We start from the raw sequence: 14,968 nt of genomic DNA, 5'->3' as shown, positions 1-14,968 counted from the left end.
CAAGATCACGAGCCCAATCAGTACAAGAGTAGGATCTCTTGATGCTTGCAACTACAATCTCATAATCACCTTCAACAAAATCCACTTTGTCGGTTTGGCAACATGTGCCACACAAAGACGAAGCAATGTTAGCAAAGAAAATATTTTAAAGAAAAAGGTTGAGATTTTGAAATTGACTCCTCAGCCACCCACATCTTATCCCCCAAAATCTTCCCTTTTTCTTTCCCAAAATTTCTTTGCATATGCAAAGCAAAAGAATCTTAACCAATAAAAGGTGAATAGTGACACTAGATGAGTAGATGCCCTACATTTCAACCACAATCGAAAATGCCAAAAGATATCAATGTTATTTTTTTTTTCTAGTTATCCAAATGTTAAAATAAACGCACATAATCCACGTGAATCGTGATCCTCACATGATTCATATGAAATCGTGTGCTCCATCTCAACATTTGAAATAACCGATATCTGTAAGACTTCTAACCAAAATTGTGTCCACTTGCATGTATAAGATGTGCAACTCAGGAAAGGAAAAAAAAGTGGGGTATTGCTATATAAGACTAATAGCCTATTTCTTTTGTACCTTCTCAATCTCAATGATTTTCCTTGTGTTTCAATGTTCTATAATGACAATTGAGGAGCACCATTAATGGTGGTTGAGCACAAAATTAAAATAATTACAAAGGACAAAAGTATTGCTAATGTCGGTGGTGGTGGTGGGGACGACGGTGGCGCGACGCTGCCGAATATCATTCCCAAGAATTCACCACCACTGTCGCCGTTGGACCCACTGTTGCTGTTGGTGCCATCAGTGATGGTTCCTGGACTATAGTTGTTCTCACTGTTGTACCTGAATCAAGAAATGATAATTTAAACACCCAAATCAATACAATATTATCCCAGAAGACAAACTAATGACACCAATAAAAAAGATAAGTTGTTAAGTTAGGACAACATGCTAAGTTATACGTCATTACAGGGCTTTGTTTGGTATAAGAGAGGCTCTATTACAATCTGTCCGTCCTTTGAACAGTTGAGGAGTTGTAAATCTAGGGTCCTCAGAACAGTCTGCACCACCCTAACGACAGTTAAGACATGCCGAAACTCATGCAGGAAGGGACCCAAAAGAGGAACAAATCCATAGAACTAGGATTCCACAAAAAAACATCTCGGCTTGTTGATTTGAACTCCCGACATAAGACATCATACGCCCTAAACTCGTAAAGATAATCAAATAGGCTACCGTTAAGTGGTTCAATCATGTTCAAGTACGACTAAATTGGGTTTTTTTTTTAAAAAAAAAGAAGATGTTTTGGGTTCTTCTTTAGCATTTGAAAGCACTTATTAACAAAACCCTTATCAAGAAATGGAATAACTGGATGTGGGAACTAGGGCTGTAATGTGTACATACCATTTTCTTCCATATGAGTATAAACAGAGTTACTATGTTTAGACAAGAACAGGAGGCAGACAATGTGAAAACATGAACTCTTAAACTTAATTGTCAGGCACGAAATAGTAGGCTGTAGGTATGGCCAATATTAAATGCAGAAAATGCCTATGACAGACTGCTATATATATATTTATATATAAACACATATATATTAACCATGAAAGGCCAGCCAATAAGAACATAAAACCACCAAGAAGCCACAATGCATAAGTACAGAGTTTGACAACGAAACTATAGGTTGAAATTCAATGAAAAACAGAGATCAAAAGTCCTAAAAGGTGCAGTAGGTGGGTCACGGGCAGATATCAGAAAGCAAGGTAACCAATAGAGTACAAAGGATCCACCTTTTCCAATGCTGGATTACAACAAGTTGTCTATTTGTAGATAAATTCCAATGACAAGTGGAGCCACATGGACCAAGGCCCCCACACACGTGGAAATGGCTGTAAAGCAGATCAAAGAGAATATAACCTAGTCACTCACCCACTCGCTCAAACACCCAACACAAACCACCATAAGATATGATCTGTGTGTGACCTTGGTGGGTTTGGCTATCCTTACTGTACTACCCATCTCTCAAATCACATACCCTACCTATACTTCTCTCTCACTTTTTCTCTGTTTACACACATGCATGGCCTCCAATCACAAGTCACAACACAATGACCATAAATCGATCTCCTTTTCAAGATGGGTGATTCTGAATTCATAGTGTAAAGTGATCTTGGTTCTTAATGTTAGGTTATTAAGAAACAATAAATCTAAAAATATTATGTGTATTCCATTGAAGTTGATGAAAGTATGATCATGAATAGAAATGAATGGCGGAAAAGAATACACGTAATGAATTTATGTTGATTTTCTCATTGACTCATATTACTTGGTGCCAAACTTTTCAAACAAAGACTAAGATGATGATGATGATGATTTTTTGGGGTAATGTAGAATAGAATGTACCCAAATTGGAAGTGAGGAAGCCCTATGGTGAACCTTTTTGTGGGATTCTAGGATATTGGTTGTGTGGTCCAAAAGGAACAAACAATGCTTAAAGGACCTGATCAACAGTGAAAATAGAAAGATGGGTGTGCGCCCAAATGACCCTCTAATTGTATACATAATAATCCCAATTAGAAAGGTTTTTTAGTCATGTAGGGAATAGAAAAGGCACATGGACAATGACAATTGGCTGTTAAGACAGTTAGATTCCCCGCGCAGGGTCAGGGCAAAATCACAGAAAATGACGATAATACCCTTAAGATAAGAGATAAGATGGTAATGGATATACCTGGGCCCACCAAAAGCACCGGCGTTCATAGTGAGCCGTTCAATGAGACCGGCCGATTTGGGCTCAACACTGGAGGCCTTGGCGTACTGGGCCGTGAACTCAGCCCCGGAAGGCACAAAGTAGGCTCCATTTACCATCAAGTCCCCCTCCGTCCTCCAATTCCAACCCGTCCATTGCTTCTCGTCTGTGTCCACGCGCTTCGTTACCTGCATTCAACATTTCCCAACGCCGCCGTTACAGAGATATACACATAAACTAAAACGGTGGATAACTTGCTTTATCTATAACAATGAACGAGGGTCGGTAGTAGTAATCACTCTAATTTTAATAACAGACACACCTTGTGTTTATCAATGTAAGAATCATACATTTTTTTTTTAATTTAGTAAACAAACTAGACGTTGTCGTGATTAAAACTATAAGGAAACAGCAAAGACTTTACGGCAGAAGCTCTTAAACTTCTGCGATGGGTCTCATGTAGAATCTAGTATGAAATGTTGGCGAATAGATCGGTCGGTTAGTTTTAAATTTTTTTTACATTTTTCTTTAATAAAATTGACCGATAATCGAATGGATCGATAACTGATGAATTGATCGTTTAAATTCATGAAAAAAGCAACCGTAACCACCATTTTAGGCCCAAAGTATAATCCAAAACTCCATGGCCGAGAATCTGAAAGCTCTTTCTCCAAATGTGGAAGCGCGTGCACCCACGTGCCGACGTGGCAAGTGGGTCATACTCATGCCAACAATCAGACACCAAAAATTCAAACAGAAGTACAAAAGTCAAAGAAACGTCAAGGGACGCGAAAAAGAAACAATAATTGAAAAATAATTCAGTTCTTGAAAGACCAAAAATGACCCCTGTCAGGCTGTTACCTCTTTAGCATCAGGATTCGCCGGAGCAATGTATCGGTTACCCTGACTGTTGATGGTAGGATTAGCGCTACCGCCAATAGCATACATTTCCCACGACGTGTAATCGTTGTTGACGACGTGGATGTACCCGAGTCTGCACCGCGGCATTCGCTGCACCAGCGCCTCACCGAATCGGTTGAACGCTATCGTCACCTGCATTCCGGTGTCCACGACGTATCTGTCATCGTGACCCAATAACATAACCTCATTGTGATGCGAGAAATAGCTGTTCGAAATCGTGATCCCCGTCGACCCCATTGTGGCGTCGATTAGTCCGTCTGTGCAGTAAGAGAGAGTGCAGTGGTCGATCCAGATTTTCTGGGCCCCGAAGATGGTGATGCCATCGCCGTCTGATTTGCCTCTGTAGCCTATGTGGGTAGGGGAAGAGGCTATGATTGTGCTACCGGAAGGCTTGCAGTGGTGGATTTGGATGTTGTGGATGATAATGTGGGACACGTATTGAAGGGTGAAGCAACCATTGCCGGTAATTTGGACATTGACGCCTCTGCCATCGATGGTCTTGTAACTGTTGAAGATGAGCTCGTGCTTCAGCTTGATGAGCATGTTTGAGGCAAAGACAATCCAGAGTGGTTCGTTCTGAATGATGGCGTGACGAAGAGTTCCCGGAGTGGGGTTTGCTGGGTTCCGGTCGGAGGAATCGGTGACAACATAGATCTGGCCGCCTTTACCTCCTAGAGTTCCCTGTGCGAACCCTATTGAGCAATCGGCGAGGCGTTGGCGGTTGCTTGCCCAGTTTGTGTCGCACCGCCAACAATCGTCGATTGGGTTTCCGGTAAGGCATTGTTGGTCCTTTGCTTGGAGAGACAGAAGATGTCTTCTTGATAGTGACGCATTGACTTTCCTGCAATGGAGAAAAGGAATCAAAAGGTAGCGTTAGGTTGTTTGGATGGCAAGAAAATGTGGAGAAATAGTTTAAGATAATGTCAGATTGGGGGGTTTTCATTGGTGACATTAAAATGATTGAAACTAAACGATTGAAAAGGCAGGAGAAACAGAGTAATGCTCTGCCTTTTCAGTTCCACATCAAAATCATTGCTAATAAACAAAACCCAGTTAGAATCATATAGGAACAGATTGACTAAACACTAAAATTCGCACAACCCAGAAAGGCATTTTGTTTCATTTTCATAATCTGGGAAAATGAGAGAAACCCAGAACGCAAAATCATGGAATGAGCAAACCCCAGATGGGAAATTATGATATTTTGAGTGTTGGAAACAATGGGCTTTACCTCTGCACATCTTGAACAACATCTTCAGGGTATGGATGCTGGTGTAGGAGGGTGAAATTGAGGTTATCTTTTCCTCTCACAGGAGGAAAGAAAGAGATGAAGAAGAGACATATTAAGAAAATGCAGGTATTGAGAAGCATCATTGGATGAAATGTTCTGCAAAATCTGGAAAAACAAGTGTTTTTATAATAGAACAAGATTAGAATAAGAATAATGAGAACCCATGATTAAAAATGAAGAAAACCCAATTACTTTCAGGTTGGGTGTATGTGGGTATTGTAGTTTATTTGGACTAGAAGAAAGGAAGGAGAAGAAAAAGGGGCAGAGAGGGGTGGCTGTGATTGAGACATCCATTGAAGTGATGGGAAAGAAGGATAGTTAGAGAGAGAGAGAAGATCTCCCTCTGTAATCTCTCCCCCGTCCCTCAATCACTCCACATTCCTATCTTGCTTGCTAATCATTCTATCGATTGAATTGAAAAAAGGTTAAAATTTTTTGAGGGAAAGAGCTTATCCAAAATGCCAAGTTCTCTCGCCCAGTTTTTATCTTTCTTCTCCCTCGATGCTACTTGTTAATTTTGCTTTCTCTGCGATGCGGATAAATATTCTTTGCGGGTAGACAGTACAGTAGACAGAGTGAGTGAAGAATAGTAGTACTTCAATAAGACCCTACTCAGATATGGACAGAAAGGGCGTCACTTTTTAGTTTTCAGAGCAGGAAAGATGGAGGATTTGTTAGGTTAGATTAGATTAGTCGTTAGTTCTGTTAATCAAGCTGCAGCTTTTACAGCTTACTTTTCTTCTACCTCGAAATTGGCATAGAAATATAAAATCTTCTCAAATCCATGATCGAACCGAGCTCAAATTCGAGACTACTGGTTTATACTACAAGCCGAGTTATACACAAGTTTTTTTTTTTAAATCCGATATGAGCTTAAATTGATGCCGTTAGACTCATGTTTACAGTATTTTCTCACCTGATGATAGATAAAGTTGTCTTAAAACTCAACGCATGGGCACACAAAATACTACTATCAATGAGAATCGAACTCGAGTGTTTGACTTGACACGATGATGAGACATGGATATGGCCGGCTGGAGATTGCATATGCATGGATATATTGGAATCTAATTGAGAAATAAGAATAAATTGTACACATAGAAACCCCAACAACAACTATATTGCCAGTTAAGAATGAACCAGCAGCAGGAGAAGAAGGTCGGTGTCTTAGCATTTAGTTCCCATAATATATATTGCAAAGGAAAATATTAGTTCCCATAATAGAAAATTGATGCATACATGCATAGAGTGATCCAACAAATTAATAAAAATAAAAAATATAAGGTGAAAAGCAACAAAATTACCCACATAAATTAGAAGGTAATGGAATCCAAGGAGAACTCATATCACCATGCTCAGTAGTGTGCATAAGACACCCCTTAAATAAAAAAATAATTTGGGATTTATTCTGTTCTTTTTAGTAACCATGAATTACATATACAAGTTTGCTATTTAGACAATCGCTATGGTCTAAATTATGATTATCAGATCCACGTGCATAAAAGTTCCTCATTCTACGACAAGACAAAGTGACTAAAACTCAACGAATGACCATAATGATATTGCTACTCTATATTGTCTGCATGATAAAAACATCTCATTATCCTAAAAATATGGGTAATATCGAAGAAATGAAAACTATGCTAGATTTGTCATGTATGTCATCATCACTTGCTTTGTAATTACCCTACTTCGAATGTCAAGTTGAAAAATCTCTATTTATAAATGCAACCAATGTCACTTGAACAATAATTGTGTTCTTTATCATTGTAGGATAGTTACATTAATTTGAATTTTTAGAATAATAGCTGGTGACTCAGCATGAAGACTTTTATGCACTAAATGAACTCCACAAAATGATGAAAAATAAATAAATAAATGAATAGCTAGAGAAAATGAAATAAAGTCTATTTCCGAATCTAACCAAAAACCTTGTTGTCATTGAATTGAATTTAATCAAGAAAATTATCAAATTATTGTTCTTTGTTATATTAATTATAAACAAGAAAACAAAAAATGATGACTAAAAATTGATATAGTTTGCTCAAGAGTATCATATTGATGGGAAGATGAGATAATGAGAAAATTATTATAATTACAATGGTAGGTGCTTTAAATTATTTTTTGAACGATCCCAACTTGAAGAGAAGAATCTTGTCTTTTTATCTTTGGGAAAGGAAACTAATTTACGGCTGCCAAGACAACATGGTGGTTTTGGATAATAAAAATAACGAATAAAGGTTTAATTTAGTTTAAACCTTTTTTTTTTAAAACCGAGAATATACTATACAAGTTTGTCATTTAGATATTTGATATGAGTTTGAATTTGAGTCGTTAGACCCGCTTGTACAGAAATTTCTTATCTGACAATATAGTAAATTGGGTCAAAATCCAATTCATGGACACCAGAGTATTGTTCTCATCAAGAATTTAACTCAGAATTTTCGGAGTCCATAACTTCTTATGATTTGACCGAATATTTAATTCAGTTTAAACACTCAAATTAAAATTTGGGGCTTTGGTTTTTTGGGTTTGAAATGTACATTAAGTATTTAAGTTCCAAGGTATTAAGTGCTTTTCTTGTATTGGGATATAGAAATATCTAACTATCTATGTAATGTATGACTTTCATGAAAAGATATGCCTTTTCTTATTGTTTTATATGCTTAGTTGCAATTGGCTTTTATTCTCCATACAAAAAACAAAAAAGAAAAGAAAAGAAAAGAAGCTTTTCTCCTTGGATTAAAATGGCTTTATGGTCACTCCACATGCCTACCACAATCTATCTTCTTGAATAGTTCTCATTTTACCATTTCCAATGTGGTTATCATGACCTAACAAAAATCAACGCACATAATTATAATGAGTGAGTTTAGGTCAAACTTTTTATTATGTGACATAATTTGTGAAGAAGATAGTAACATTAAATATGAACAACTATATATGTTACTTCTATTTAATTAATTGTCATGGGGTCTCTAAGTCACTTAATATTAGCTCTAAAAGCCTACATATTAATCGGAAAATTTCAAACCGGTACCTTTAAGGAGATTTTTGGACATGTAGATCCACTCAAAAAACACATGGACACAAAAGTATCAATAAAAATGTTAATTACATCACTATCCCATTATATATCCGTTTATGTTACTATTTCAAAAGTGGGTATTAAAATGATATTTTCAGCATATTAATTTGTGAAGAAGAGTGGCCCATGAATAAAAGGAGCCCATTAAAGATGGCCCCGGCTATCTGTCCAAGGGCCACATTTTAATCCAAGCTGAACCAAGTCAAAGTTTAGGCTCAACAAAGACGGCGGCCCCAGCCCCACCCACCAAGAGGCCGGCCGACAAAAAGAAAGAACTTATCTTCGTGAAGGTCAAGGCTCATGCACGCTCGCATTGGGCCACTGTTTTGTTCGAGAAAGATCATACAAAATGCTGATCTGCAACAAAATTTATCATCTTTTAACAACAATGAGAAGGATCATGGTGTGAACTCTTTGATCACGGTACACATGATTAGAGGGTGATGCCTATAGAGAATAAGATGAGATTATTTTCATTAACTTTCAGGATGATAGATACATGAGATATATACAGGTAAGTTCATGCTTCAAGGTCAGATAAGACTGACAAGAGCAGAACTGAGAAATGGCAGAGATAGCCGTTGAGAGATTTACAACCGTTAGAGATGAGATACAAACATATTTGAATTGTTGAGCTTAACTAATTGCTGGACTACTTGTTGGGCTTGTGTGTCACTTTCTGAAGTTGGGCCTGCTGAGAGATTGAGTCATTGGGCCTTTGATACATGTACTGCTCTTTACGCCCCCGCAAGATGGAGGGCTCTGGAGACATTCCAATCTTGAGACGAAGAAGCTCATATCGACGACGGAGCAGCGACTTAGTAAGGAGATCAGCAAGTTGATCCGTGGTAGAAATCTTTTGAACAAGAAGAGTGCCAGCTTTGACAAGAGATCGAACAAAGTGTAAGTCAACACGAATGTGTTTCATACGAGAATGAAGAACTGGATTTAGACTGAGAGAGGTGGCGCCTTGATTGTCACAATAGATGATAGGTTTATGCAGTAAGGGACGACAGAGATCATTGAGAAGATGCTTGATCCAGACAACCTCAGAGGCTGTGGATGCTAAAGAGCGATATTCCGCTTCAGTAGATGAACGAGCAATAGCTCGCTGTTTCTGAGATTTCCAGGATATAGGGCTGGTGCCAAGAAACAGAATATATGCTGAGGTGGAACTGCTATCATCAGGATGACCGGCCCAATCAGAGTCAGAATAAGCTTGAAGAGCCAAATGTGGGGATTTTGAGATAGTGATGCCATAGTTGAAGGTTCCTTTCAGATACCGAAGCAATCTTTTGAGAAGAGACCAATGAATATCAGTGGGATTACTCATAAATTGAGCAAGCCTGTTGACAGCAAAACTCAGGTCGGGACGAGTAAAACTCAAGTATTGTAAACTGCCCAGAAGTTGACGATATTCAGTGGGACTGGAAAGAGGAGTGCCGGTGGTGCTGGAGACAGAGAAATGAGAGGGTAGAGGCGTATGCACTGCTTTGGCTCCAGCCATGTCAGCTTTGTCAAGAAGATCTCTAATGTACTTCTGCTGAGAAAGAAACAAACCATTAGGAGTAGAAAGAACTTCAACACCAAGAAAGTAGGAGAGATCTCCTAACTCTTTGAGAGAAAAATGTTTTGCTAGAGAATCAGTAATCCTGCGCATGAGAGCAACACTAGAACTGGTTAGTATTAAATCATCAACATATACCAAGATATACATGATATGAGGACCAGCTTGAAGTATGAATAAACTGGGATCAGCAAACGAATTGGTAAACCCCAATTTAAGTAAAGTGCTGCTCAAGGCAGTGTACCAGGCACGCGGAGCCTGTTTTAACCCATAGATAGATTTCTGCAGTTTGCAAACATGTGAGGGATGTTGAGGATCCTCAAAGCCAGGTGGCTGTTTCATATAGAAAATCTCTTGCAAGGTGCCATTTAAAAAAGCATTATTAATGTCAAGATGCTGAATTTGCCAGCCAGAGGATACGGCAATAGTAAGAACAACACGAATAGTTGCTGGACGAATAACCGGACTAAAGGTTTGAGTGTAATCAAGGCCAAGACGTTGAGAGAATCCCTGAGCTACGAGACGAGCTTTGTAACGAGAAACAGAGCCATCGGGATGTCGTTTCACACGAAACACCCACTTAGAACCGATAGGACGACATCCTGGAACAGGGGGGACAAGTGTCCAGGTTTTATGGTGAACCAGAGCATCATACTCTTGATTCATAGCCGCTTTCCAGAGAGGGTCGGTTAGAGCAGCGGAAATAGAACGAGGCTCAAGAGAAACTGGCAAGGGATGAATAGTGGTCAGATGAAGATTTTTGGGTTTGAAAATATTGTTTTGAGATCTGGTGGTCATAGAGTGAGTGCGAGATACAGTGGGAGGTATAGTAGACAGAGGTTCTGAAACAAAAGGAGGAATGGACTCAGTGAGAGAGGAGACATAGTCAGAGGTAGGAAGTGTTGGTGAAGAGACTGGAGGAGTTGGTGTGGAAATAGCAAGAGTCACAGGATGGGTTGGAATAGAGATATTCGGTGAAGAAAGTTGATTGGGAGAATGTAAAGGAGGAGAGGTAGGGGGAGAGCAAGTACCAAGAAATGTGCTTTCATTGAATAGAACATGCCGAGAGAGATAAACATGGTTGGTAGTGGGATCTAAACACTTATAGGAGCTTTGAGATAGAGAGTAGCCGACAAAAATACATGATTTAGATCGAGGTTGAAGTTTATTAGTTGTGTAGGGTTTGAGCCATGGAAAACATTGACAGCCGAAAACACGAAGTTTTAGATAATTTGGAGATTGTTGAAAGAGAAGTTGATAAGGAGGTAGATTGGATTTGGGATGAACTGGAAGTCTATTGATAAGATACACGGCTGTTTGAAAGGCAAAACTCCAAAACGTGGGAGGAAGATGGGCAGAGTGCAAGAGAGTCCGAGCGGTTTCAGTGATATGACGATGTTTGCGCTCGGCTAAGGCAATATGTTGAGGAGTATGAGGAGGAGATTGGAACCAGCTGATACCAGCAGTTTGAAGAGATAATTTTAGCTTTTGAAACTCACCACCATTGTCAGTGTATAGAGTTCGAATGGAGGTTTGAAACTGTTTTTCAACAACTTGTTTGAACTGGTGAAAAATAGAATAAACATCTGATTTGTGATAGATGGGGAATAACCAAGTGTATCGAGTAAAGTGATCAACAAAAACAACATAATAACGAAAACCATCAATTGATTGAGTGGGAGCAGGGCCCCATACATCACTGAAAACAACATGAAGAGGAGAAGTACTATGAACTGTGGATTGACCAAAAGGAAGCTTATGCATTTTATTAAGTTGGCATGAACTACATGGGGAAGAGAGATTAGATAACGTTTGAGTACATGGCAAAGGAACAGAGTTGAAAACTCTAGTGAACAGCTTAGAAGAGGGGTGGCCGAGACGACAATGCCAGCCCTTCATTGAAGTTCTAATACCAGGAGTAGTAGCTGTAGTTGCAAAACATGAAATAGCTTGTGGTTCAAAATGATATAATCCTTCAGTGCATCGGCCCCTTGCCATGATTTGACCACTGCGTTGATCCTTAATAAGACAATGAGAGGAGAAAAATTCAATAGAGACATTATTATGAGTAGTTAATTCATGCACAGATAATAAATTTTTCTTGAGCATAGGAACACAGAGAATATTGGAAACTGAAAGAGGTCTTGTGTGTGTGTGTAATTGAGTGTTGCCTATATGAGTGATTGGCAAACCTGTACCATCACCAAGTTTAACTTCATCTGTGCCGTCATAGTCACCGTGAATGCTAAGATTGTTGAGGTCATGTGTCATATTATGACTAGCACCAGAATCAAGAAGCCACGACTGGTGAGAGTGAGCATAATCAGAGGAAGGAGCAGAGGCATAGTGAGCTGAAGCTGATGGTGCATAGACAGATGCTTGAGAAGAACTATTAGCATAGATTTTGTAGTTTCTGCAAACATTTGCACTGTGGCCAGGTTTTTCGCAAAGTTGACAAGTGACTCGTGGTGGTCCACGACCACGACCTCGACCACGACCACGACCATTGTTTCCATAGAAAAATGATTGTGCATTGCCACGACCACGATTACCATGATAAGAAGAGTGAGAGCCCCTGCCAGAATAATGAGAGTTTGGTTGTTTTTGATGGAAATTAGCTGTAGGAACAGAGACTTCTGGTGTAGAATTGAGCCTAGTAATGAAACCCTCTTGAGCAACTAAGACATTTTTGAGCTCTTCATAGGTGAATGGAGTTTCACGGGTACGAATAGACCCTACCATGCCAGTATAATCGTGTCCCAGGCCATCCAATATGTATAGAGTTAGATCATCAGTATCAATGGGATGATCAATTAGAGCCAGCTCATCTGCCAAATTTTTAACATCTTGAAGATACTCGAGCATCGACTTGGTGCCTTTTTGACAGCGTGAGAGTTGGGATTTCAGTTGGATGATACGGGATCTGGAGCTGCTGGCAAACAGTTGATGAACTTTGGCCCAGGCTGCTGCACTATTGTGAACTTCTCCAACTAATGGGAGGACTGTGGCATCAATGGATGCAATAATAGCATGAGTGATAAAATAATCTTGATTTTTCCAAGTGTGATATGAAATTTGAGTAGAAGTATCAGATGAGGACTGATCAGGTGTTGGGGGACAGGGACGAGTACCATCCACATGTCCTAACAAATTATATGCCCTGAGAAGGGAAGTAAAATACAGTCTCCATGAACTAAAATTGGTACTGGTAAGTTTGAGTTGAATTGGAGAGATAGCATGAATTGTAATGTTAGTGTTTGAGAGAGAAAGAGAAACAGTAGATGTAAGGGATTGCGAGGTGGAAGAAGAAGAAGTAGAGTTGGCCATGGCAGAAGCAGAAGCAGAATATGACTCGTCGGAGTCTTCTACGGCTTCGATACCATATAGAGAATAAGATGAGATTATTTTCATTAACTTTCAGGATGATAGATACATGAGATATATACAGGTAAGTTCATGCTTCAAGGTCAGATAAGACTGACAAGAGCAGAACTGAGAAATGGCAGAGATAGCCGTTGAGAGATTTACAACCGTTAGAGATGAGATACAAACATATTTGAATTGTTGAGCTTAACTAATTGCTGGACTACTTGTTGGGCTTGTGTGTCACTTTCTGAAGTTGGGCCTGCTGAGAGATTGAGTCATTGGGCCTTTGATACATGTACTGCTCTTTAATGCCAAGTACTGTTATAATTTGAAGAAATTGAGTAGGATGAAAATCAACGAGTGAGCGAGAAGTATAAGATGACAGTGAGAGAGGTTGACCCAATCCACTTTAGATATTGTCTCATATGAGCCTAAGGCCCACACGGATTTGGATTTATCCTTTAGAAAGTATCTCAAGTGTTGAGGTATTTGACTCATCTTATAAACCACATCATATGGTACTCTTCAAGCGTTGTGAGACATTTTCATGTTTTAACACAAACTTAGCATATAACGGAGTGCATGATTTTGAGTGGATTCCCTCACACATTCCTGCAGCGTCTAAGGAAATTTTTGGTCTTTGTGTTTGCGTATCTGCCACATACACGTTCCATTATGTGGCTCCGAAGGTGCTGAACTATGGATAACTTGTGAAGTAATAGTAATACCCAGTAAATATTGGGAAGGTCGTTTGCATACACTAAGCTTATACTTTTTCTTTTTAGCCCATCGACTACTCTATAATTCCTAAGTTAATTTTAAACTTGGGTCTCATTTCCACAGTCCACACCACGATGACAGATGCTTTAGATCAAGTCAAAGTTCGTGTGGATAAGTGGATTGAAACCCTCTAGAAGTGAGCTACAAGGCACACGGAACCGTGGAATCCCTGGGACCTTAGACACCTTTAATACTTAAATCCGAAGATGTAACCAACCAGGCTATCCTCCAGTTGTTCACTAAGCTTATACCATGCTCGCTTGCCACCTATGCCTTCCAAGCTAGCTCTCTTTCTTTGCTAGTCTACACTTTCTGCCTATGTATTGTGTGTAATTGGGTGTAAGTATATATATACACACTTCTGACTTTCATATATAGTATAAATAGGAAAATGATTAGTATAAGAAAAGGAGATCCTTTGCTTGCTAAAATTAAGCCCTATACGTGCATCACACAACCCACTAATGATAATACTTCACGCTAGCTATTTGCATTCCTTAATCCACCCATTATCCCATTGACTTGCCATTCATATATATTATATACACATATATACATATTTATGCATGTTCTATAGAAAAATGACAAAATGTGGAATGATCTCACAAGTAATTTGAAGTGAGGCAATTTTGTGTGTGTATGAATCCCAGCATGTAATGAATGTTTACCTCCAAAAAAAATTGTTTGAAATCGAAATATCTACTATTTAGACCCAAAAAATGCGTTCCTTAGCTTGTATGAGAGGTTTTAGACCTTTGCTTGTATACCATTAACTTGAGTTATATATGTCAATCTGATACGTGAAAACAAGTCTTGACAGCCTCTTACACTTGTGAACTCGGTTATGCAAGGCTAAATAAGTGGATACATAAAGAGATCGTGCTCAAATGGATCGAGTCTTTGTTCTGATACAATGCTAGAAAATATATCCAAAACACAACGAAGTGGTATTATCCCCTGTGGGCCCAAGACCTCCACAGACAATGAATACATTTTCAACATGATTTTTCTCTAAAAAAGAGGAAATCCTTGCAATGAGGGGTGGTGGTGCCAAGTATTGGCAATATATATAAATAGGAACATAAGGAGAAGAAAGCCGCAGATTCCGTAGAAATTCCAGGCTTGCACTCCAATCATTTTGTTGTGTCTTTGCTTGCTTCCCCAACATCCTCTCTCACTCTATCTAGATCAGAATATAT

The 14,968-nt window shown here is 39.1% G+C and overlaps 1 protein-coding gene across 1 annotated transcript; it reads right to left on the bottom strand.

Moving 5' to 3' along the window:
- Positions 1–530: 530 nt before the first annotated feature.
- On the bottom strand, positions 531–5,469 carry LOC119980561 (probable pectate lyase 13). Its single transcript, XM_038823307.1, has 4 exons — positions 4,909–5,469; positions 3,618–4,518; positions 2,739–2,944; positions 531–850 (listed from the first exon to the last, which is right to left on the bottom strand). The coding sequence occupies exons 1-4, from the start codon at positions 5,049–5,051 to the stop codon at positions 622–624; spliced, it is 1,479 nt and encodes a 492-aa protein (XP_038679235.1). The 5' UTR covers positions 5,052–5,469; the 3' UTR covers positions 531–621.
- Positions 5,470–14,968: the final 9,499 nt, after the last annotated feature.

This window comes from Tripterygium wilfordii, chromosome 16, assembly GCF_013401445.1.
Source record: "Tripterygium wilfordii isolate XIE 37 chromosome 16, ASM1340144v1, whole genome shotgun sequence".
NCBI lineage: Eukaryota > Viridiplantae > Streptophyta > Magnoliopsida > Celastrales > Celastraceae > Tripterygium > Tripterygium wilfordii.
The sequence above is the reverse complement of the archived record's forward strand: the minus strand, read 5'-3'. Positions and strand labels throughout refer to the sequence as shown.

Coding starts and splice junctions, on each gene's coding strand:
- LOC119980561 (XM_038823307.1), bottom strand. CDS start 5,051: ATGATGCTTCTCAATACCTGCATTTTCTTAATATGTCTCTTCTTCATC. Junction 4,519..4,908: donor GTTGTTCAAGATGTGCAGAG/GTAAAGCCCATT, acceptor TCTCCATTGCAG/GAAAGTCAATGCGTCACTAT. Junction 2,945..3,617: donor CGAATCCTGATGCTAAAGAG/GTAACAGCCTGA, acceptor TGTTGAATGCAG/GTAACGAAGCGCGTGGACAC.